At 39.3% G+C, this 24,086-nt stretch overlaps 2 protein-coding genes across 4 annotated transcripts; one reads left to right on the top strand and one right to left on the bottom strand.

Annotated features, from left to right (window-relative positions):
- Window positions 1-10,213: 10,213 nt before the first annotated feature.
- On the bottom strand, window positions 10,214-16,200 carry mks1 (MKS transition zone complex subunit 1). The gene is made up of 19 exons (XM_060862800.1): window positions 15,950-16,200; window positions 15,752-15,861; window positions 14,921-15,036; window positions 14,725-14,777; window positions 14,478-14,633; window positions 14,295-14,392; window positions 14,078-14,206; window positions 13,846-13,950; window positions 13,605-13,713; window positions 13,327-13,383; window positions 12,984-13,026; window positions 12,791-12,853; window positions 12,629-12,699; window positions 12,337-12,406; window positions 12,134-12,241; window positions 11,887-12,020; window positions 10,865-10,947; window positions 10,677-10,774; window positions 10,214-10,516 (listed from the first exon to the last, which is right to left on the bottom strand). Exons 2-19 carry the CDS (start codon window positions 15,826-15,828, stop codon window positions 10,413-10,415), a joined length of 1,674 nt encoding a protein of 557 aa, XP_060718783.1. The 5' UTR covers window positions 15,829-15,861; window positions 15,950-16,200; the 3' UTR covers window positions 10,214-10,412.
- A 274-nt stretch (window positions 16,201-16,474) lies between these two features.
- mrm1 (mitochondrial rRNA methyltransferase 1 homolog (S. cerevisiae)) lies at window positions 16,475-19,870 on the top strand. 3 transcript variants are annotated; one of them, XM_060863669.1, is made up of 6 exons: window positions 16,475-17,704; window positions 17,782-17,875; window positions 18,053-18,173; window positions 19,245-19,364; window positions 19,586-19,615; window positions 19,709-19,870. In XM_060863669.1, exons 1-6 carry the CDS (start codon window positions 16,914-16,916, stop codon window positions 19,717-19,719), a joined length of 1,167 nt encoding a protein of 388 aa, XP_060719652.1. In that variant the 5' UTR covers window positions 16,475-16,913; the 3' UTR covers window positions 19,720-19,870. The 3 variants fall into 3 exon arrangements, with proteins under 3 accessions (XP_060719652.1, XP_060719653.1, XP_060719651.1); XM_060863670.1 differs by lacking the exon at window positions 19,586-19,615 and having other exon boundaries at window positions 19,616-19,870; XM_060863668.1 differs by having other exon boundaries at window positions 19,586-19,870.
- Window positions 19,871-24,086: the final 4,216 nt, after the last annotated feature.

The following is a 24,086-nucleotide window of genomic DNA, read 5'->3' as shown; positions in this document are numbered from 1 at the left end:
ATTTTCGGTCCTTCCATCGAGTTCCACTGTGTTTTGACTCTTTTGATGCTGAACACAATGGTTGGAATTTCTCCAAAATAACCTTTAAAGATTCTTACTCCTTATGTTGATCTTAGGTCAGAATGACCTGTTCTAAGGAAGAAGTGCTAAAAATGATTTGTTGATTATGCATAGTTCTGTTTTTATCTCAGCTTCTCCAAGGAAAATGAAAGAAATATATTCTCATAATAAATATAAATGGAAGTAATTCTTCAAAATAAATTATATTTATATATGAGATTAGGATCAGGACACTGCAGCCTGAGTATAAAAGTGGGGATTAAAAATAGGTAGAACTGACTAAGGTTTGCAGGGAAAAAAATATACACCTGCCATCAGGAGCATCTCCGTGCATTTGAAGGAGCTTTTGTGTCACTATAAATATTCTTGAAAGTGCAAGTATAATATCTGGCATTTGGCTACAAATTAAAAAGAAGATTTTTAACATAGTATAACATAGCACACAGGGAAGCTTTACCACCTTAGGGCACCAGAGTTTCTGGCACGATCTTGAGGGTGGGTCTTTGTTCATGTTCTACATTCTGCTTTCTGCCTTCCTCAAAAAAATCCTGCCAGTAGCTGAATTGGCTATTCTAAATTTTCTCTGGTGTGAATGAGAATGTGTACGTGTGTGTGCATGGTGACATCCCATCCCAAAGTGTGTGTCCACCACACGTCCGTTGTTCCCCCGACCCTGACAGGGGTTGAGTGGTTCCATGAAATAATTAATGAATTCTTTTATATTTCTATAAAATTTTATATAAAAAAAATATTGTGCTAGGGTCAACTTCATGTCCATCATCAAGTAGTAACAGGCCGAGGAGTTGGCAATCTCCAATTGCTCTTGGTGAGATTTGACAGACTTTAGCTGACTCTGTTTGTCCAGACTGAAATGACAATTAAGACAGCATTCCCAAACTGAGGAAGGAGTCAGAGACACTTGAGAATCCTTGGCTAGGGAGACGGCCAAGTCCTGTGAAGTCCCTATTGCTGCTGGCTGACATCAACACATTCTCTTACCTTCCCAGCTGTACCACATTTCCAGAAAGATGAGCTGCAGTTCACTCAAAGTTCTCAGTACTGAGCAATATAAATGGGTTTTGTGTGGAAACTACTGTATACGATTGACTTTTTTTTTTTAAATTAACATCACACATTTATATGAGTGGCTCCTGGAGGCTTGAGGGTCTTGGTATTAGGTTGTGTGAGTGTTATGATTAATCTTTACATAACACACTCTGATCTGAAAATGTTTGTGTTATGGTTGGTGCCAGAACAATAGCGTAGGACATGATGAACCGGTTGTTACTCAGATGTGTGGAAGCGTAGCAAGTGGGAGTGAACGGCGGAAAGTGATGATGATGGTGGTGGTGATAGAATCCCGGCTCTCACAGGTGTCAGGCTCCAGGCCGACCTGCTCCACCAGGATGTGGTTTTCCAGCTCGTGCTTCACCACGTTGCAGGAACACTGCTGACTAACTGAGAAAAGTGGAACTGTGGGGAAGAAGAAAGAGAGGTTGGAGTAGTGAGAACAACAACAGTGTGTATGTTTGGCAGAATCAAGCACACATGGCTATAATCTCACCACACCGCATCAGCAAGATCTCCGGGTGTAGCGTGCGATTACTGTTATTACATCTGAGCCGTTTCCCAGCAGATTCTTAGCGAGGACTGAAGGGAATATTACGCTTGGATGAGAAAATCAGTGAGCTCCAATTAGAATAATGTCCTGAATATGGGGTTCAGAAGAGCTTTGTTCTTAGACGTATATAGCTGTATATACAGGTGTGTATATGTTAGGATGACATGATTGTGGGTGATGTGCTGAAATAAAACTGTCCAGCAGAAACAGTTGGTGTCAGAATAACAGTATAGAAAATGAACTAGTCACAAACACAGCAAAACAGTACAGCAACATTAGTTGTAAACAGAACAACAAAACCAAACACACAACAGTAGATTTGTAAACAGAACAACAAAACCAAACACACAACAGTAGATTAAACAGAACAACAAAACCAAACACACAACAGTAGATTTGTAAACAGAACAACAAAACCGAACACACAACAGTAGATTTATAAACAAAACAACAAAAACAAACACACAACAGTAGATTTGTAAACAGAAAAACAAAAACGAAGACACACAACAGTAGATTTGTAAACAGAAGTACTGTACAAATCCAAACACACAACAGTAGATTTGTAAACAGAACAACAAAACCGAACACACAACAGTAGATTTGTAAACAGAACATAAAAACAAAACACACAACAGTAGATTTGTAAACAAAACATCAAAACCAAACACAACAGTAGATTAAACAGAACAACAAAACCAAAAACACTACACTACAGCAACTTCAGAAGCGCAACAAACATTAAAGCAAATATGGAAACAACAACATTCACACAAAACAGAAAAAGTATGTCCAGTCTAAGAGACACCAGATAACCTGAAGGACTTTTTTCCTTGTGATGAACAAACACTATGTCCAATGAGTTTTGACTCAGATGCTGTGGAAGGTTTTTTTCTTTATATTTTTTTATTTTTGATTTGACTTTTGCATTTATTGGCCACCATACTTACATGAACTAGAGCGGTAAATAAATTTAATAGAGTGTAGTGAATTCATAGTAGACAGTTGATGAAAACACTTGTTTTTGTGAACATATACTGTGAAACCTTTAATTTATCTGAGTCACAAATTCATAACCATGTCTGAGTAAATAGGTTTCTCACAAAGTTTACAAAAATGAATCATGGCAAGTCTGGTCTTCATCCAACGATCATTCCAATACTGTGTTAAAATTTTATTTTATTGAAATACAACTTTATTTTCTCTGTAACTGAAATCGTGCGTGTCAGAGTAATGTGGAAATGAACGTAGGCGTTAAAAAACAAAACAAATCATTGTAGAATTCCTTAAAAGGTTAGAAACTCATCGAGCAGCAAGAGAGATGCATCACTTTGAAAATATCTGCTGGAAATAACTTCACTGCTGAGACTTTCGCTCAGGATTGTCCGCTCTAAGCCGGCTGTTTTGGTTTCTAGAAAAAAGTCAACCACCTGTTTATTGATAAAACTAAACATGATGGCGAGGAAACTGTTCGATATAATCAGACAGTGTGAGAGTATTGCTTCAGTAAAGGTGATGTACGAGTACCAGGGTATGGAAAAAGTGATCATTTTAAAGCTAACTTTGTCTTTTGCAATCTAAGTAACTTTCTAAACAGAAATTCAAAATTTGGTGGAAAAAGCAAGTATACAACTAAATCCTTCTTTTACTAATATAATAATAATGCAGAAGACGTCATAAATATCTCATACAAAATTGTTATTTAAAGAGAAATACAGATGTAGCTTTTGGGAAAAAAAAAAAAATATATATATATATATATATATATATATATATATATATATATATATATATACAGTATGTATATGTATATATATACACATACATATATAATGAGAAAAAAAAGATAATGGTGTTCTATGGACAGACCTTTTGGCAATAAGCCAATAATAATGAAAAATTTAAATATTTAGATTTCTATTAAAATAAATTTGAGTTTATTGCCTGAAATCAGTGTCAATTTTGAATATTCCATATTAAAACAACAAATTATGATGAACAATTGATAATATGAACATGATGGAAATTTCTTCCAAATATTTTGCCAGTTTCATTGAGTTTCACTGAGCACAAGATAAATTCTGCAATTTGTGCAAAGCTAAACAAAACAACAAATCCTTCATGCTACAATAAAAACCTGTGTCAAAGTGTGCCGATCCAGATATAGTTTTGACTGCGTGTGTGTTTGTTGGTGTGTGTTGTTTTTTTTTTTAACATGAGGTGATTATTGTAATGACGTGAAGTGTGTTTGTGTTGCGAGGCTGTTGGCATGCTGGGCTGTGAAATTAATCGCTGGTGTGATTGATGGTGGTCTCTGGACAGGTTTGAGGTCACAAAGCAAGGACGTGTTCATATTTGTCCTGTCTCACAGGCTTGACATACGCATCCGAGCCTGACAGACCTGCTAGTTTCCGACAGTGCATCGTGTTAACAGAAAAAAAAATGGAACGTATGCATACGCTTACGTGTTTATGAGAAGAGAGCATGTGTGCCAAGGTCTCACGAGACTACGATCACATACACTCCCCAAACTGGTCAAGTGGTTCACTCTGCTAGCCATGTTTTGTTCCCCTCAAGCAATGCCAAGGGGAGCTTATGATTGTACGCAGTTGGCAATAAAACGGGTTGGCGCCAGCGCTCACGGCCTGCATTTTTTCCTGTTAACCCATCTGTCAGCAGGAACGCTTGGACTAGATTAAGAGCACGGGGGTCACGTCTTGTTTGTTTCACTGTCATTACCCTCCTCTTACACACATTCACACACAGATGGACAGCTGCCCTTGTTTTCTAAAACCCGACTAGCTATCTGAAACAAAACTTGACAAGTGACCTTTTATATTAATGTGACAATTTTTAATGGGAATGGTTTGCTTTGTACATTCATGTGAAAAAGCATGATGCATAAACAGACAATTTGCTACAATGGTTCATGCTTAGAAAACTAGATTCACTGCCAGTTTTCCTGCTATGTTTATAATATGCACATCGTTTGTCAAAATTTTTTGCAAGGTCTGAATCCAGTCTGTGGTCAACCGTTTCACGACTCTTGGACGATGTAATAAACCGTAAACTCAGTCAGCACAGTCGATGCTAAGCTCTACTAGTCATTTTGTTCATTTTATTATCATATCTTTTCGGCTCGGTCATGGTCACCGTTCATGTGGGTTGCAGACTGGATTTATCTTCACGGTATCTTTTTCCGTCGTCTGTGGTTATCAGTGGTTTGTTTATGTTTCTGCATCTACTATATCTTTTGAGATTTTTGAAGGATCGATCAGTGCTTCAGTCCAACCTAAGAATTTGACTCATCATTGTGTTGTTAACAATGATCTCACCTGATTACCTGCCAGAGAGAGAGAGAGATAATCTTGTCTCTTGATACGTAAAGCAGTGGCTCTGGTAATACTCAGAATAGTTTGATAGTCTGACACACATACATGCTTTGCTGAGTAAGCTAAAACCAACCACACTAACCACAGCACAGCATTCCTCTAGACCCATGGGTATTCTCAACAATCTGCCTGGCCAGCTGGCTAATGCAGCACCGATATGTTAAGGTTGATGGGGGAGTGTTTGTGTGTGTGTGTGTTTGTGAATGTGTACTGTATGTGTTTGTGAATGTGTGTGTGTGTTCACCAGTTCCACAAGTAATCAGGCATCCGGTTCAGCCAGAACGTCTGGCAAAGTTTTAGTAATTTGCAGTAATTCTCCTGGATGAACCTTGTAAGGAACAGTTTTGTATACCACAGCAATTTAATATTAACGGTGAAAATAGTTTATTCATAATAGAACAAAACATTGTTTTTTTTTTTCCTGTTGATATCCTGGAACATCCTCGATGTTAGTTTCTGTTGTTGCTCCATTTTCGTGTAAACAATACAAAATAATGTAGGTGGACGTGTTACTGAGGATTCAGAAAGACGTCCTGAAAACTTTCGACACCGAAGACCACACAGAAACTTCAGACATCAGAATGTCAGCAAGCAGGTCGTTCTATATTGAGCAATAGCTACGAACATCCAGCGCATCCAGTAGATTTAGTACATATTTGAACTGATTGTGTGATTTGTGAGTCTTATGTGATAGGAGCTTGTTCAGATAAGAGCTTAAGAGTGAAGCACGGTGTTGGATGCTTTGTATTCAGAGATTGATTCCCTTTTTGAACAGTGTGTGATTATTCTCGGTTGGCTTCCTTTAGTCTTGTCATATTCTTTCTAATGTTTGATAATGGACTGTACAAGATAAATATTAGATATGTGTGTATCATTTTTTTTAATATATCACCAGTGTTGACTGATACTTTGTCCCAGATTTGTTTTAAAAGCTCCTTGGCCTTCTACTTTTTTAAGAAATGTTGTTTTTTCACTCATATGACTTCCTCTTCCATCAATAAGTGGATTTACAGTATATTGAGATCACATGATGCTTTAATTCCACACAGATCGACTCAGTTCAGACTAATTATGACTTCTAATGGGAACCGGCAGCACCGGAGCTAATTTGGGAATTTTCCCCCACTACAATATTCTGTTTTTTTTTTTTTGTGTGTATATCCTTGATATATAATCTCAAAGATTTCCTTTAAATATCAGGTTGGAACCCTGCAAAACTACAGTACAGAAGGGTGGTGGTGGTGGTGGTGTTCCAGCAAAGTTATAACATTCAAGTTAACAGTGGCTCATTTTTGTGACTCAACCACAACATCCCCAGTGTTTTTCAATATTCCTTGACACCTGTCACTTATAATGAATTTAGAGGTGGGTGTTTTGGATACACCCTTCCATGTGCTAAAGTGTTCCTAGATGTGTGTGTGTGTGTGTGTGTGTGTGTGTGTGTGTGTGTGTGTGTGTGTGTGTGTGTGTGTGTGTGTGCGTTTGTGTTAGCAGGTTTGCTCAGCATGTGCAGTTGTCGCTAAAAACAGAGTTTCAATTTTCTCTCCTCAAGGCACATGTTGCCAGACAGCTGCTGGATGAAAAAAAAAATCCTGTGATTATAAGATGTATTATATCAGAAGGGAGGATGCCAGATCTTTCATACTTCAGCACTTTTAACGCTCTCCCTAGAATTCCTCAGCATTTACATCAACGCTTTAACCGTGCTCCACTCGCTAAATCACATGGCGTTGATCTGAAGGTATGTCGAATTGTGTGTGTGTGTGTGTGTGTGTGTGTGTGCACAGTATGTGTGTGTACGGGTGTGTAAGTGGTGGTGGATTTATTTTTTTCAGACAAAAAAGCAATTCAAACGGCTTGAATTATGGGTAATGTGGTTTTCACTGAAGGTTTCATAGTGTACTTTTGCACACAACCAATTTTTCAAATACTCTTATTGTTAATGACGTCATCTGATTGGATGAGAAACTTTTTTTGGAACCGCATTTGAAATCTTGGTGTGGAAGGGATCTACTTTGGCACTCAGCCAAGGTTGATGACACGTCAGCAGACAACCCTCCCCCCCCCACACACACACACACCAAACTCACACACACCTCTTCGACAGCCGCCTAAGAAATGTGATATGATCATATAGTATTCCATGACAAGCAAGTCAGTGTGTCTGTGCATGTGTTTGTGAGAAAGAAGGAAAGGGATTATGAGTGTGTGTGTGTGTGTGTGTGTGTGTGTGTGTGTGTTTATATTTTTATAACCAAAGAGCCAAAGTATATTAGTATATTATATTATATACTAATGTATATTAGTATATTGGGAATAATTGGGAATAATATAGGGTTAAATTAGTTGCATTAACAATGTGCTATGGTCAAAAATAGGATCATTCTGAGGGTCACACAGCAGTCAGGGTAAAGCAGTTTTTTTTATAAGGCAGGGATTACATATGGCCATGAGAGCACATGCAGATATACTGTAGGTTTTGCCACCACCACAAAGAGGTACATAATACTGTTAACACTATAAGCAAGCCGTATCTGTTTATCCCTATAGTCTTGTATCTAGAGAATCACAGTAGATGAAAAAGGAGAACTGATCTGAACCAGAGCTAACAATAGTTCTGTTAGTTCCAAAAAACCTGAGGTTCCGATTTGCTTGTTCACCTCGACGCAGGAAATTGTGCTCCGGAGACATCAATATTTGCTTTTTGATTTTTACCGTTTTTACTCAGTCCGGCCTCAGAAGCACCACATGAGTGGGAGTGAAAATGCTTCCTATATTCATTCATTTAATCATTTAGTATTAGTAACCACTTCTTCCTGTCAGGGTTGCCATGGATACACAGCCTTTTCCAGGAACAGGAGTGTGAGGCGGCAGTAAACCAGGATTCAGACACCAGACCATTGAATGGAACGAGCACACACTCATTCCCAGCTACAACTCATTCAGATTTACTTACACACCTCATGGCTATGTTTTTGGGAGCTGGAAGGAAAACGGAGAAGCAGGATGTAAAACTTTACAGACAGTAACCCAAGACCAGGACTGGACCAAAAACTCTGCTCTACCACCTGCCATCCAAGTGCTACAGTAGCTGTATTGAGAAAATCACTAGAACTGATGGATTTATGGAGAAACTATGGGAAAAGAATCCATGGAGAAAGAAATGTCAAATGAAGGTTCTATGGAGAAAACTGTAGATGGTGAATCTATAAAGAAATTAACTGTAGGTGATGGATCCTCGGAGAAATTCACTACAAATGGTGGATTCATGGAGAAAGCAGTTTTGAATCAGGGATCTATGGGTAAAGGACCCATGTGTTGGTGGTGGATCCATGGAGAACGTAAATGTTGGTGGTGAATCCATGGAGAACGTAAATGTTGGTGGTGAATCCATGGAGAACGTAAATGTTGGTGGTGGATCCATAGAGAACGTCAATGTTGGTGGTGAATCCATGGAGAACGTAAATATTGGTGGTGAATCCATGGAGAACGTAAATGTTGGTGGTGAATCCATGGAGAACGTAAATGTAGGTGGTGAATCCATGGAGAACGTAAATGTTGGTGGTGAATCCATAGAGAACGTCAATGTTGGTGGTGAATCCATGGAGAACGTAAATATTGGTGGTGAATCCATGGAGAATGTAAATGTTGGTGGTGGATCCATGGAGAACGTAAATGTTGGTGGTGGATCCATGGAGAACGTAAATGTTGGTGGTGAATCCATAGAGAACGTCAATGTTGGTGGTGAATCCATGGAGAACGTAAATATTGGTGGTGAATCCATGGAGAACGTAAATGTTGGTGGTGGATCCATGGAGAACGTAAATGTTGGTGGTCGTGGATCCATGGAGAACGTAAATGTTGGTGGTGGATCCATGGAGAATGTAAATGTTGGTGGTGAATCCATGGAGACCTAAATGTTGGTGGTGGATAATGTAAATGTTGGAGGTGAATCCATGGAGAACGTAAATGTTGGTGGTGGATCCATGGAGAACGTAAATGTTGGTGTTGGATCCATGGAGAACGTAAATGTTGGTGGTGAATCCATGGAGAACGTAAATGTTGGTGGTGAATCCATGGATCCTTCACTTATTATGTGATGGCTTCATGGAGAAAGTAATTATGAGTGAAGGAATCAAGGGCTGAATCTACATTACACATGCTTCTAGTGTGAAGGTAGCATGCTTGTTGCAGAGCTTTACAAACAAAAACCTTGACTTGATGAAGTTGTACAAATTGGGCTAGCTGCTATGGAGCTTAGTGATAATTAAGGCCTTGACTTTCTTTTAGAAAATAAACCACAGGTGGCACTCGAGAGGCAAACATTTTTGTGTTCATAGTGAAGCTTTCTGCAAGGAGATATTTCTTTCGCATCTATGGAAGGAGTCTCCAGTGTCCAAAATTTCTAAGTCTTTGGGATGAAGGAATAACGTTTGACATTTGTCTTGTTAACAACATATCTGAAAAATATTCAACTTATGGACAGCTGGTCATATCTTCACACTTTCCTGATGGACCCTCAGGGTGAAGATGATGAAGATGTGAAACGTTTTCGTTCTGTCTTGTCCTCCCTGGAGACTGTAACAAACCGAGCCGGGTTCTTGAAGAGCGTCTCAAATGAACTGCGCAGCCGTTCTCCACAGCTGTGAGATCTGCTCCGACACTGCACAGCTGTTCCTCAACCCCTCTTTAAACCCTCTCAATAAACACACTAATACTCACGTATCAAGTGTATGCTATTGAACACTGGCCCCTTGGACACCTGCCACATGCATGTGGCCTGAACACAGAAGTAGTAGTAGTAGTAGTGTAGTTTATTACATCCTTATACCACAACGCTGTAGAATTCTTGAATCTGATTGGTCAAAAAGCGATGATTAATTGTCTGTACTAATAACTATGAAACTAGTTCCAGCTTTAAGGTTTATATAAATGCAGTTATTTTAATACAGATTCTATGGTTACAACATATAGCTATATGTATAGGGGACATGCTACGTAATCTGTTGTTTGGAAGGAATCTCCAGTGTCAGAGCATTGTAACAGTAGTCGATAGTAACTTGATAGTCTTCAGGACATTATACTTTGCAATTTCTTGATAAAATAACAAGTGAGTAAGAACCATTAGATGAAATCAGAATATTTTTCTCTATAATTTTATTACAAATTCAGTATGATTGGTCAGGTTTCAGTGGGATGTATTCATGATTCTGGCGCCCTCTGCTGCTCACTGTGTGCTGGTGCTGGGAGTCGTCAATGGATCTTTTTTAGTCGGTGATTATTTTGCTATTTAGTAAAAAAAAATAGTAATAATAATAATAATAAAAATAAATAAAAATTCATGCTGAAGATTCGGTGTCGAGTGCTCCAGTGGTGTTGATCAGATCTCTGGGTAGACTCTCTCTGGCTTCCTGCATCCGCTTACGTGCCCTTTGGAATGCCTCTGCACACACACACACACACACATACAAATATATATCATCTTTTGATATATCAACCTCTAGGATCCCAGCGCCACATGCACTATAATAAATCAGTACAAGGCCCTGATTGGCTGCGGTGTCTGGTGCAGTGTGTTAATGTATTGTGATATCAGGCTTCACCTAGCACGTTATAAACAGATCCTTTCTGACTGTGGCCTCCCAGCTGGTCTAAAACAGTCTGCCGTCTCTTTTTCAGAGCGTTGGCCTCCACAAACGCGCTGTGAGAAAACAGCAACAAGCTCGAATTATTAACAGTTAAAAAAAAAAATACTACAGCATAGATAAAAACATGCTTCGTTTCAGCTAACCGAGCATGCTGGATGCAGTTCAGGTTGAATGTGACGCTCCCTGTCGTCTGTGTGCGGAACCCAAACCGGCTCAGACGATCCCCCTTTAAAAAAAAAAAAAAAAAAGTTCGTTAATTAACTACACATTTTAAATGACATGTATTTCTTCCACCAATTCTAAGCGAACATCTAAACATTATTATACTTGGACAACCAACTATTACTATGTGTATTATAGCATTTATTAAAACTGCCCCTAATAAACTTTGTGATGTCACTATTTAAATTTCTCCATTCTGATTGGTCAGAGGGCACGGTGGCTTAGTGGTTAGCACGTTCGGCTCACACCTCCAGGGTTGGGGGTTCGATTCCCGCCTCCAACTTGTGTGTGTGGAGTTTGCATGTTCTCCCCGTGCCTCAGGGGTTTCTTCCGGATACTCCGGTTTCCTCCCCCGGTCCAAAGACATGCATGGTAGATTGATTGGCATCTCAGGAAAACTGTCCGTAGTGTGTGATTATGTGAGTGAATGAGTGTGTGTGTGTGCCCTGTGATGGGTTGGCACTCCGTCCAGGGTGTATCTTGCCTTGATGCCCGATGACGCCACAGGCTCCCCGTGACCCGAGGTAGTTCGGATAAGCGGTAGAAAATGAGTGAGAGAGAGAGTGAGTGATTGGTCAGAAGGCGCCGTTAACACTTTCGATTTAAATTCCGTTTTCGTTTATCTCTGACGTTAGCTCTGGCTGTAAAGCCTATAGATTATCGAGTCACATTATATTAAAGAGCTGCTTATTTAACATTTTTGTAAGGAGTCGTCAGTGTAAGAGCTTTGTGTCAGTTTCTGCCACAGGAAAGTCTTCAGTATGGAGCCGAACAGAGTTGATCGGTTTGGGAACATGACAAGCTGTATTTGTCCAGAAAGGCTGGTGAGGGAAAGTAAACTGGTCCACAACATTGAGGTAATAACCCTAATAACCCTCATGCGTCCTGGTGTACATTACACACTGTTAACATACTGAGCTACAGTATATGTTGTCCGTACTACCTTGAATGTTCCCGGTATTCTCACGTCACTGATATCTTCGAGTTCAGGAGCGCCACCGATAAAGAAACGTCTCAGTTCAGCCATCGTGCCGGTCTGCAGGGGCCTCCAAGTTTGGCAGGTCACTCTGTGAGACCCTGAGGCAATACACAGTACATTTTCTCCATTTATTAGAGTTCTGACCCAAACAGAAACCAAGGGTTAGTTGTGATCCATGCATCAGTACAAAAGGATGGAAGAGAAGTCTTACCAGGCGTCGCAGGAATAACCAGGTAGCCGTATCCCTCGGTTCTGTAGCGCTGCCAGGAATCAAGCGACAGAACCCTGAAGTACAGCACGGGCCACTGAGGCAATGACTCTACAAACAAGTCCAGGAGTTGTTGTTTTTTTAAACAGATTCATACTCTAAAGCCATGGGTATAGGAAGAAACTCACAACGCTCACATTACTCACCCTCTGACTCGTCTTCTTTCCTGAAGAACGACTCAAAACTGAAGGGGTAGGAGAAGAAAGCCACGTTGTCCTGGACATAGAACACACATCTAGATCACTCTATACATTAAATAACATTTAAATTCTCCCACAAATAGTATTTTATATCTGATCCTCGATCTATACTTATACAAAGCGTTGACTGACATTTACACGTAATCTTTAATCATTTAAATGAATATGCATATTACAGATGGATAAGACTCTCTTACTGTATAAGGTTACATTCTCTGTGAACTGCTTCTTACTGTACCTCGCCTAATTCACGCGTTCGGCACGTCTGAGTCACACATGACAAGCTCTGAGATGGCACGCTGGACCAGTCTACAGGCAAATCCACCATACAAACACTTTACTTTACCGAGCTACTGTATATAACGAATAAATGATTAAATGTGATGTTTGGCTTGCTTACTGTTTGGTAACTCCAAGATGAAGTGAATATATAAGTTGTCGTACTCATAACCCTGTGCAGAAACTGGGGGAAAAAACGCACCATATCGACGAATATCGACGCTGCTTTTCATCCGTTTATGTTACCAGAGAAATGATAACATATGAAAATAAGGTTTTTTTTTGAAAATCTCTTGGTTTCAGATCATACTCACTTATCTCCCCGTTAACGATCAGACGCAGATATCCTGGAGGTGGCTGGAATACAACACAACTGGTAATCGAATCATGTTCATCATGTTCATTGGTCCTTTATTCATAATCACATACACTTACACTGTATCCCTAAAAACCCCTAATAACTCCTTCTGTACCTGATACATGCTTAGCACCACAGCAGATATATTAAGCGCAGATACGACTAGGATGTATATAATAAACCGCCGACTCGTGCGGTGCAATTCACAAGGAAAGCAGGGCAGACGGTTTGAAAAGACCCACACTTTGTTTCCCGGTCTAAACAAAACTGTAGCTTAGGAATCCAAATCCTTTTCGTACCGTTTCAAAATCCTGGCCAACGAGGCTGCTGAGGTAATCTTTATGGCGGCTGTACAGCTGTAGAGAGACAGAGAAACAGACACTGAGTTATATTCTCTCTCTCTCTCACTCACACACACACACACATATATCTTATCCTAAATACCTGTCAATCAAAAAGGCTAGTATGAAAGTTAGCCAGTCCATCCGTCTCTTAACTTAAAAGATTCCCGTGAACAAAAATGATAAAGATATAAAATCTGAGTATATACTGTATCATGAGACCATCATCCACTTACATCTCTGTACATGCGCTGCTCCCGCTGTTTCTCCTCCACATTTATGGGAACTGAGGCGTTCTCCAGGAAGAGCCGCCACACATCCCTTTTTTCTCCGTCCGTCTCCAGCCTGGCGACAGATTTAAACCGTCCGAATACCGTCAACCCGGCTCTGATACCTCCATATGTTTCGTGATACTATAGTTGCTTACGAGCAAGATATCCTGCTTTGCTCCGTTCAGCTGATAAAGCTCTCACTTGCCTGTAGGGTCCTCTACCGTTGTTGAAATCCGGTTTCACCATAAGGACTCCGTTGCTGTCGGCTTTTATGGTGCACAAGACGTATTCGTTCTCCTTCAACCCCAGCCTGATTAGAAAGTTTGTACGGTCGGTTCGTTGGTGTACGTTTTGGTGAATTTATGTGGAGAGTAGAAGTTTGAGAAAACACATGACAAGTCTGTAAACTACACAAGACACAGTGCTGAGAGACTTACTTTCTGGCAGGTCCCAAATCCGCCATGATGTGCATGGTCTGCATCGGTGTGTTGACAATATGGCTGCCCTTCATAAATTCTCTGGATGGCTCCCACACCACTAATCGGGCCTTTGGAATGTTGGTGTCTCTATAGAATCGGACGTAGCTCATTTTCTATGTGACATAACAGCAATATAAGGAGCTCCGCACAATAGTTATAAAGGAGACGGACTTACGCTGGCCGTCTGTCTTGGCGTCTGTGCCTGACATTTGCCATGCGCTCTGCCAGGAAGGTGGGCCTGCTCTGGGATGGAGTTAGCAGACTCTGAGCCTGCTGCTCAAACAAATCACACCTATTAGAAAGGGTGTAACTTACATACAGAACTTAACAGTCATATCATGTTTTTTTTATATCCCACCTCCTCCCAGTTGGTGAAGCGATCAAAGTCCGTGTAGGTAAAAATGCGATGATTTAGTCTTCTTTTACATCTTTCCATTTCCACGATTTCGGCATGATACTGTTTTTCCAGTGGCGTCTGGCACACCGACTCGGTCTGGTACAGGTCCACTTCATACTACATGTCACCGTAATGGAAAAATCATCCTGCTAAAAAAGAGTGTTGGATTGTGTTCCAATACATAAAATAGCAGTTTATGAACTCTTACCTGACTGAATAGTTTCTCTTGCCAGCCAACCACCAGCTCTTCTTCATCACTAGCTGTATAAAAATGACAAGAAACATTTTAACTCATTCCAAAATGATTCCCCAAATGACTCCCTGCTCCTTTATGTACAGTATAACTGCATGTGCATACAGTAAGGCGTAATAGATAATATGGATTAGATTTCCTCTTCGCTCACTTGATCGTGTTTGGGAGATCAATGGGTTTAGTTCGAGGACGCCTCGCTCCGGCCGCTGCTGCTGTTCAGGATGGTGCACAAGAGCAGCTGCAGAGGTCACTCGCTCAATCCGGATTCTACAAAAAAAAAAGCCAACGTCACTTTATTAGGAACAGCTTCGTACCCACTTATTCATGCACATACAGGACCCAACTTACACAAGACATGAAACGGTATTTTCAATAATTAATAAGCTAGCCACCTTGGGGCAATTTAGAGTAGCCATTACGCTTACTGATGTAGTTTTAATAGGCAGAAGGGAACATTAAGAGACATGGGGACATGTTTATGTGCAACTCCATGCAGACTGGATACCAATCTCTGGAGCAATCCATGGTGTTTCCAGACACGTCATAGATCACATTCACTAATCCTGACCAGATCAGGATACAGATCTTACTGAAGATGCTTTGGTTAATGAATGAGATGTGATACAGAAAAATAACAATGGGATATCCAAATACATTATAGCTATGCTTTTTGCAGAAAAAAAAAAAAAAAAAATATATATATATATATATATATATATATATATATATATATATATATATATATACACACACACACACACACACACACACACACACACACACACACACACACACACACATCATTTTCCATCTTTAAGCCCATGATCATGCTCATATAAACATTAACTAGGGTTAGAGTTAACAGTTGACTCCTGGTGGGTTGTGATTAGCCTTTTGGCTAACATGCTATCTAGGAAAACACAACAGCTAGCTATCCAGTTAATTAGCTATGTAGCTAATTAGTTTTAGAAAACTTAGTTACCTTATTTTGAGGTTTTTTACTGCATCATGGGAGCGGTACACAGCTTCCCCACTGTCAGTACACCATCCATCAGCCATCTCATCTACTCCTAATCTGAGCTGTGTAGTGAACTAGAAAAGAATCATATCTTACAGAATCACCACGTCTTATATATGTAACTAAAACGTTATTCACCCGACAAACCTGTCTTGTACATACATATTACACATCTAGCCAGTTCGTTTTCAAACAGCATGTCACTCAAAGGCGTCTCGTTGCATGGTAACTAAAGCTGGGATTCGATCTCACACAAGAGTCGATTCTCTGATCATTAAGTATTTAAGAATCGACTCCAATAGCTACGAGTCGAGTCTACAAACTGACACCGATTCATCTCAAACGAATTAAAGCGAAAAATTAGTGGAAGATGTTGTTATATTTTCACATCTAAATTCATGTGCAGCAGAAAACACCAGTTTGACAATATTCTTTAAAAAAAAAATAGTTTTTGCGTTAAAAATTAGCTAAACCTGGCTCAAAATAAGTTTGTCATGAATATTCAAATGAAGACATTTTAGCGAAATAAGGTTAGTCATACTATTAGTAATAAAAAATACAAAAAAATCTTGTAAATCGAGAAAATCTTTTGTATAGACTCGACTCATGGAATCGGTTCTTTTGAGTGTTGAACAGGATTCGTTTACTTTTTAGCCGGAAATGTATTGTGCGCATGTGCGACAACGCTCCGTTTCAGACGCTCTGTTTGTGTTTCTTAACACCGACTCTGGATCAGCATCGAGTACAAGCGGCGCTATCAGTGCGGCTTAAAGGAAACGATTAAAACTGATCTCGGAACCGTACACCGGAAGTTGTCCCAAACCAGTGCGCACATGTTTGTCTCGAGGGTAGGATGCACAAGTGAAGAGTGCGATCTCTAACATCAGTACCTGTCTCTTTAAAGTGTATAACTGTAATCTGTTGATTATGAGGCTTTTAATAGATACCGACACTGAAGGACAAATGATAGAGAAGTTTGTTGTGATATGGCATTGAAGTTTGTTTAGATAAAACTGGTATTTTTGTAGAACATTTGGGTTTGTGTAGATGTATATCATGTCAGTGTATTTCTGAGTGTGGAATTTATTTCTCAGATAAAGGATCTGTATTTTTGTCTTGCATAAAAATGTGGAGAAACGCCTGGAGAATCTCTCCAGTTCTTAAAAATAACACAAGTTTGGAGAGTTTAACATTCCCTTTCTCAGACCGCACACAGCATGCACTGTACCACAGCTCTGAAATGTTCTTCTGCCCAAAAGACACTGGTTTAAAAGTCGCTCATCGGTTAAGACGCAACCCTTTCAAATCCTCAGGTCATCTCTCCAAAATCGTTCGTCCTACGGCGAAGTCGTCAGGTCCTGACAGAGTGTCTGGATCTGAGCGCAGAGTCTCCTCTGAACTCCAGAAGCTGAGCTTGGAGGACCTCAGAAAGTCAGAACCAGATACTCAGAAGCTTCCTAAGAAATCCAAGGAAAGGGCCACAACTATTCGTTTCCAAAGAAAGGATCAAGATGAGTTGGTCTTCGGGGTGGCACCTTGTTTACTAGCCTTGACTCAGGGGAAACGGAAGCTCACTCAGCTGTATGTGAAACGCAGCGAAGGACGTCAAAGGGAATCCGTTGAGAAGGTTTGTGAGGAGGCAGTCAAGAGAAGTGTTCCCATTAAGCACATCACTAAACGGGAGATGGAGAAGATGACCGGTGGTGCGGTCCACCAGGGATTGTGCCTTCAAGCCAGTTCATTACGTTTCCTCACCAGGGAGAAATCCAGCAGTGAGCAGGGAAATTGGCGCAGTGGAAACTCCTGTCCGCTGTGGCTCGTCTTGGATGGAGTGCAGGATCCAATGAACTTCGGCTCTGTCCTTCGCTCTGCGTATTTTCTTGGAGTGGACAGAGTAGCTAGTAGCATTCGCAACAGGTAAAATTTTTTGGTTTGCTCCTCAACTTTGTACCAATATTAGTATGATATTAATGGTGCTGTTCTCTCTCTGTCAGCTGTCCGTTAACTCCAGTGGTGAGCAAAGCCAGCTCAGGAGTGATGGAGATAATGGATGTGTACGGCTATGAGAACTTGGCTGACATCATAAAGGTGTGCCTCCTTTCCTTGTACCCTTTTAGAACCCGATCAATGGTCTAAAACTTACTTTTTTCTGCCTCTAGAGGGCAGGCACGAATCAGACATAACATTTTCACGTAGTTTGAGTACAAGAAGTCAGTAGACACTAACTTTAACCAGTCATAACTGTATACACTCTGTACTTTGCAGATAAAACTCAAACAAGGATGGCAAGCGATCGGCACAATCAGTTCTGGAGAGACGAATTCTGGAGTTTCCATTTTCCCGTGTTCTGACTTCAAGATGTCCAAACCTACACTGCTGCTGATGGGTATATTCTTTTTTTAGATTAATGTGGAACTAACAAACGTATGTCCAAGTCTGTCATCTTCTACCTGTTTATATTCTCCTTCATGTAAAGGTACACCAGTGCAGTACTGGCATGGCTTGGTTTGATTGGTTTTGACAGGCATGCCTGGTTTTCCTCTGGGTTTTCTGGGTTTCCTTCCTACTCCCAAAGCCATTCTGGTAGTTGAATTGGAGATACAGTTGGCAGTGGACCTTTCAGGGTGTGTTGCTGCCTCTTTTCCTGTATTCCCAGGATAGGTTCTGGATTTACCATGCTGCTGATCAGAATAAAGGGGGAGTGGTAGCTTAATAGTTAACATATTAGACTACTGACGTTAAGGTTGTGAGGTCAAATCCCAGGACAGCCACTCAGTCACTGCTGTGCCCTTAACATTCAGCTGTATAAATGACTTAAAAATATAAATCATTCAGGATAAGTGTGTCTGGCAGTTGCCATGAAGGTAAACCCAAAGTGTTTAACAGAGATGGGGGACTCGAGTCACATGACTTGACTCAAGTCAGACTTAAGTCGCAAATTTGTGACAAATGTTAAAAAAAGACTCGACTTGACTTCATGACTTGAGACTTCACTCGGACCTGAGTCAAATGATTCAGAGATGGGTGACTCGACCTGACTCGAGTCAGACTTAAGTCGCAAATTTAAGACTTGAGACTTGCTTGACAAATATTAAAAAAAGACTCGACTTGACTTTGACTTGACATTCATGACTTGAGACTTACTTGTGACTTACTCCCACCTCTGGTGATTAATAAGCATTTATTTTATACCATTGCATGATGTTTAATGCTGGTTTTACACTGACCGTAAGGTACTTGTCCTAAATCACAACCTTCGTCATAATGTTGCCGTAACCTCGGGAGTATTTGGCTCAGCATTGTCCGTCGGTTGATAATCCGAGCTTAATAAAATCGTAGCCTATCCAAAAAGGGATGTCTCTTTATAATAAAATAACTATTGACTAATAAGAAGTAGTAGAACAGCTACTGTAGAAGCACATCAGGAAATAGAGATCATGTTCGGCTGATTTTGCAGGTGGCGAGGGTTTCGGGTTGTCTCCTGAGCTGCGGGAGCTGTGCAACGTTTTCCTCACTGTTCCTCCCAGAAGAGAGCTTCACCGTGCCGTGGATTCGCTCAACGTCTCTGTAGCCACAGGTGTGCAGTTATGCTCTACAATAACGTGGAAGTATTAGCAAAGAAGATAATAATGTGGGCAGACAAAATATAGACAGTAGGGGGTTAATAGATGGCAATATTAGATCTAGAGCATAAAAAAAATCCACTTCACGCTTACCTTTTGGTATCGTCAGTAGGCGGACGATTTGAATTTAGGACGCAGCTATCAAGATGATGTTTTTAACACTTTCTCTTTACAGGCATCCTGCTGCATTCTCTTCTCTCATCAGGTAGAACTGGCCAGTGAGGATAATGATGATGATGTTTATTTACTTGCACTGCCTCCTTGTGGCACTTAATGACTGGATTATTTCATCAATTAGCCATCAGCTAATTGACCCAAGAGAACCCATCGATCAGAATGCCGAGACTGGGGAGGAGTTCGTTTGTCTGCCAGTTGGAGTGCATCCTACTCCGAGCAACGAGCCAAGGCTGAGGGAAAAAAATGTCAGGAATTGTTCGAGGTGTACAAAATTAAAGAATTTTTTGAAAACAAACAGGTAAAGACATCCTTCTTGTCAGCCTTAGTACTCTCTCCCAGAACTATCTTCAGAGTGTCTGCTATAAGACTGCATGTGTGTGTCATAGAAGCTATAGAACTATTGAAGCGTTAGCATATCTGAACAAGCGTGTTATTAGAAACCTTGCAGCTGGGACTATGAAAATGAAAATAAACCAACAACCTGTTTCTGTGCTATGAAATCTTTTTATCTTGATTACTCCTCCTTTTTCAGCAGGTGGCACTATAGGTCAGCACTCCTCTGTGAAATGCGACAGACGTCTCTCCTGACCATATCTTTCATTTTCTCCTTCTGTTTATGAGGTTTACAGTTTAGCCAGGGATAATCCCAGACCACCAATGAGCAAAAACCTAAATCTGAGCAAAAACTTGTCACGCATTCAGGCTTCTCTTGTGACTTGAGGGAGTTGCAGAACGGGACGGTTCACAATTAAAGTAAAACGGGCGAGCGGGACAGGACGATTAACCCACTAATGCTATAGACCATTAGACCTCTCTGTCTTACTCTCTTTTTAGCCTCGAGCCAGCTCGGGGAGAATGGGACATTAGACGAGACGGTTTAATGTAATGACCCATTCTGTGATTTTTACAAGGCAGAATGATTTGCAGCGAAGACGACAGATCCTCCTCAGATTTGTCAAGATTTTTTTTTTTTCTCAGAATTTTTTATTACAGCTATTTATTAAGTTAGACATCAGAGGCATTGCTATTAATAAAAACAAATAAGCATGATCTGAAGTTTCATCTCTGCTCTATCAACTCGACTGACATATCAGACATGTTAAAGGTGCTTCTGATTTGACTTCCATAAAATACTATATAACACCTTTTTTTTATTACAAAAAAAGCGCAACTAAAGAAAAGAATAAGTGGGAAATGATATTATTTTGTATGAGATGTTGATTTATTACATGAAAGTTTACAGTAACTTGCTCACTTTTCACAATTCTTTATTTTACTTTCCAGCTTAAACGTCAGTGACGCACTGTTTATACGTGCAAACTTTTATTGTATTTAATTAGAATTGTCATAATAATACCACGTCACATCACGAATTCTCGATTCGGATTGGTTCAATGGTGTTGATTTGTTTCCTTTAAAAGCAGCTCTGATGTCAGTTCATGCTATGCTCTGGTTATGGTTAAGTCTTCTGCACAGAAATTGTTCAATCGAATTGAAACGATGGAAGGAGTCTCCAGTTTCAGTGTGATTTTTTTTTTAACAGTGAATAAAAATAAAATAAAAAATAAAAAAAAGCTGAGAGAACACACATCATTATTTAATAAATTAAAACATATTATATATTAGGAAATTGCTGTTGTGTTAGAGGAAGTAGCACAATTGGTCTGTATCACACCATTCTGTCATTGATTATTTTCCTATAACCTGACCCCCAGGTGTTCTTCTCTCATACTTATATTTATAGTAACTATAAATCTTTATTTATATATTTTTAACATATGTTCGTAGAGGAAACTGCTGCAATGCATATTTTCCGTACAAGAAATACTACCTCAGATTTTTCTTTTCCTTTAAACCCTTTAAAGTAACATGCTGTATCTAGAAATAACATTTTATGACATTATCATTTATACTGATCCAGAATTCATTTAGGTTTCTTAATCATGGTAAACTGTCATATCAATAGATCACCCCATCTCAGCCACCCTAACACTTCTTTTTTTTTTTTTTCTCTCCCCTCCAGTTTCTCACTCATGCGTTCGCACCTCCCTGTTTTTGCGCCCTGTGTGCTAAATGAGGCAACTCTCTCCCGCAAATAAAAATTCATCATAAATTTTAGATGACAGTGTTTTAGTTCATTACGGATGGTGAGTTATTAGCTAATTTGCCTGGGTGAAATTTCTTGGGAGGATTGACGGAGCCGGCGTCTCATTATTGTGCTAAACACAGGGTCTGGGCTCAGAGGAAAATTAGAGTGATATGTGTGCTACAAATCTTTCTGCTGCTGGAATCAGTTTCAGATATTTTTTGTCAAGTTAATGGTGCCTTATTTATTTATTTATTTATTTATTTATTTATTATATTTATGATAAAATATTTTAAAAAAAAGAGGTGTATTATTGGACACTCAACACACGTCCTTTTTCCTTTATTTACTGTTAATATTTATTTTTATGGATAAAAAGGTTTTTCTAAAAATAAAAAAAGAAAAGAAAGAAAGAATCATATGCATTAATTATAATTCTTTTATTTTATCTCCAAGGTAAAGGTTCTTTTGGCTTGAAACAGTTATGGAAGCTTTTTTTTTTCTAAGATGGATTGAAACCATTTTAAAATAATAATATTCGGTAACAAATTGCAGAAGTGTCAGTGTCAAGATGTAATTTAAAATAAGTATAGCTTAAGTAGCTAAAGCTAAAGTGTTTAGCTTGTGCCTAGAATGTTCTGTGGTAAACATGAGGATAGCAGATTAACTAGCCTGCGCTTTCTCTTGATGTAGGTAGAATATCAGCTTGTTAGCTAACAAATTTGTTCAGTTTTGTTGTCAAAACATACCTAAGAATTCAAATAAACAAACTTATACGGTGACTTAAGAGTCCTGAGGTAAATTTCCTGCATGTCATTCTGTGCCCCCAGCTCCCTCACCCCCTGCTTCACTCAGCATTAATGTGTTTTGCATGTTTTTATGCCTCACTTGGGCAAAGATTACTTAAAAATGATGAGCTGAATTATAAATAATTATTTTTCACACCAAGTATTTAGCATAACTGTGTTTAACTGAGGTAACTCTGTACCTCACAGAGCCAAAGATGAGTGAAAATATCTTTAAAACCCTCAAATTGATCTAGTATTGCCTATTAAAAAATAACAATACATCAAATACTGTTTGTTAAATTACTGCTAATTTCAAGGTTTAAAATCTTTCTTGAATATAAATGTTTAGAATGAGCAAAACTATCTGCCAAGAGAACGTGACACACATTCAAGCTTAAAATTAGAAAAGAAACGTCTAAGCATAAGTTTTATAACTATTATATTTGGTTTAGCGTAATTGTCTAATACGAAAATGTGATCAGTTTTACTATATTCCAGATTTTTTACTTAAGATATTATTTTTTGCAGTGACAGTCCCCAGTTCTTAAGCATTCAGTATATCATCACTGCCTTTAGTGAGAAAACTTTAAAGAATATATTTTTCTCTTAACCCCCAAGACAGAATGCTGGGCATGGCAAAAAAGTCTACAAATAGAAATAACGACAGTTTGGGTTTCTTTTTTTTTTTTAAGGAAGCAATGCAGTGAATTTTTCCCCTTTCCGTCTCTTCATTGTCATGTCTAGAATGTTCTGCTAGAATGTAGAATTTTCTGACCCTATTCCTGCTTCATAAATCCCGGTTTAACTTTTTACCCGAGTGCTCAAGCTCCTTTAGTTTCCCGGGGGCTTTGGATTTGAGATGTGAACACAGTGCTGCTGTTTGGCTGTGTTTGGGTGCCGTCACTGAGATCAGTGGTCCAGGGAAACCATTTGGCACAAAACAAAGAAACTGTTGGCAGTCAATTCCTCTCTCTCTCTCTCTCTCTCTCTCTCTCTCTCTCTCTCTCTCTCTCTCTCTCTCTCTCTCTCTCTCTCTCTCTCTCACCCTCCCTCTGTTTTCCATGCCTGCAGGAGGTGAGGTCTTCCCTAATGTGCCAAATTACTGAAACACTTGTAAACAAATACTGGCTGGATTGATGCCATACGGCGGGGTTTTAGCACTAAATTTTTACTCTGCAGCTCACATGCTGCTTTCTGACTGTACAGGCCATTAGCTATCATTTCACCATGACATCTTTTCTTCATTAGATTAATAATGCCTATCAATCTATCAATTTTGACTATATATATATATATATATACGTATATATATATATATATATATAGTCAAAATTGATATATAGATAGGCATTATTAATCTAATGTGTGTGTGTATGTGTGTATATATATATATATATATATATATATATATATATATATATATATATATATATATATATAATATATTTATATATAGTATAATATATAACAGTATATGCTTTCTTAAATATTAACCAATTCATTTAGATCTGAGGCAAAAATACTCACAGCTGTATTTCAGCCGTATTCAAAGTTTTCCAAGCATGCAAGTCATAGAGTGCACGGCACATTATAAGCGTATGTGTGATGGTTTGACGGTAATGCAG

This window comes from Tachysurus vachellii, chromosome 26, assembly GCF_030014155.1.
Source record: "Tachysurus vachellii isolate PV-2020 chromosome 26, HZAU_Pvac_v1, whole genome shotgun sequence".
Taxonomy (NCBI): Eukaryota; Metazoa; Chordata; class Actinopteri; order Siluriformes; family Bagridae; genus Tachysurus; species Tachysurus vachellii.
Note: the sequence above shows the minus strand (reverse complement) of the source record. Positions and strands in the feature narration are given on the sequence as shown.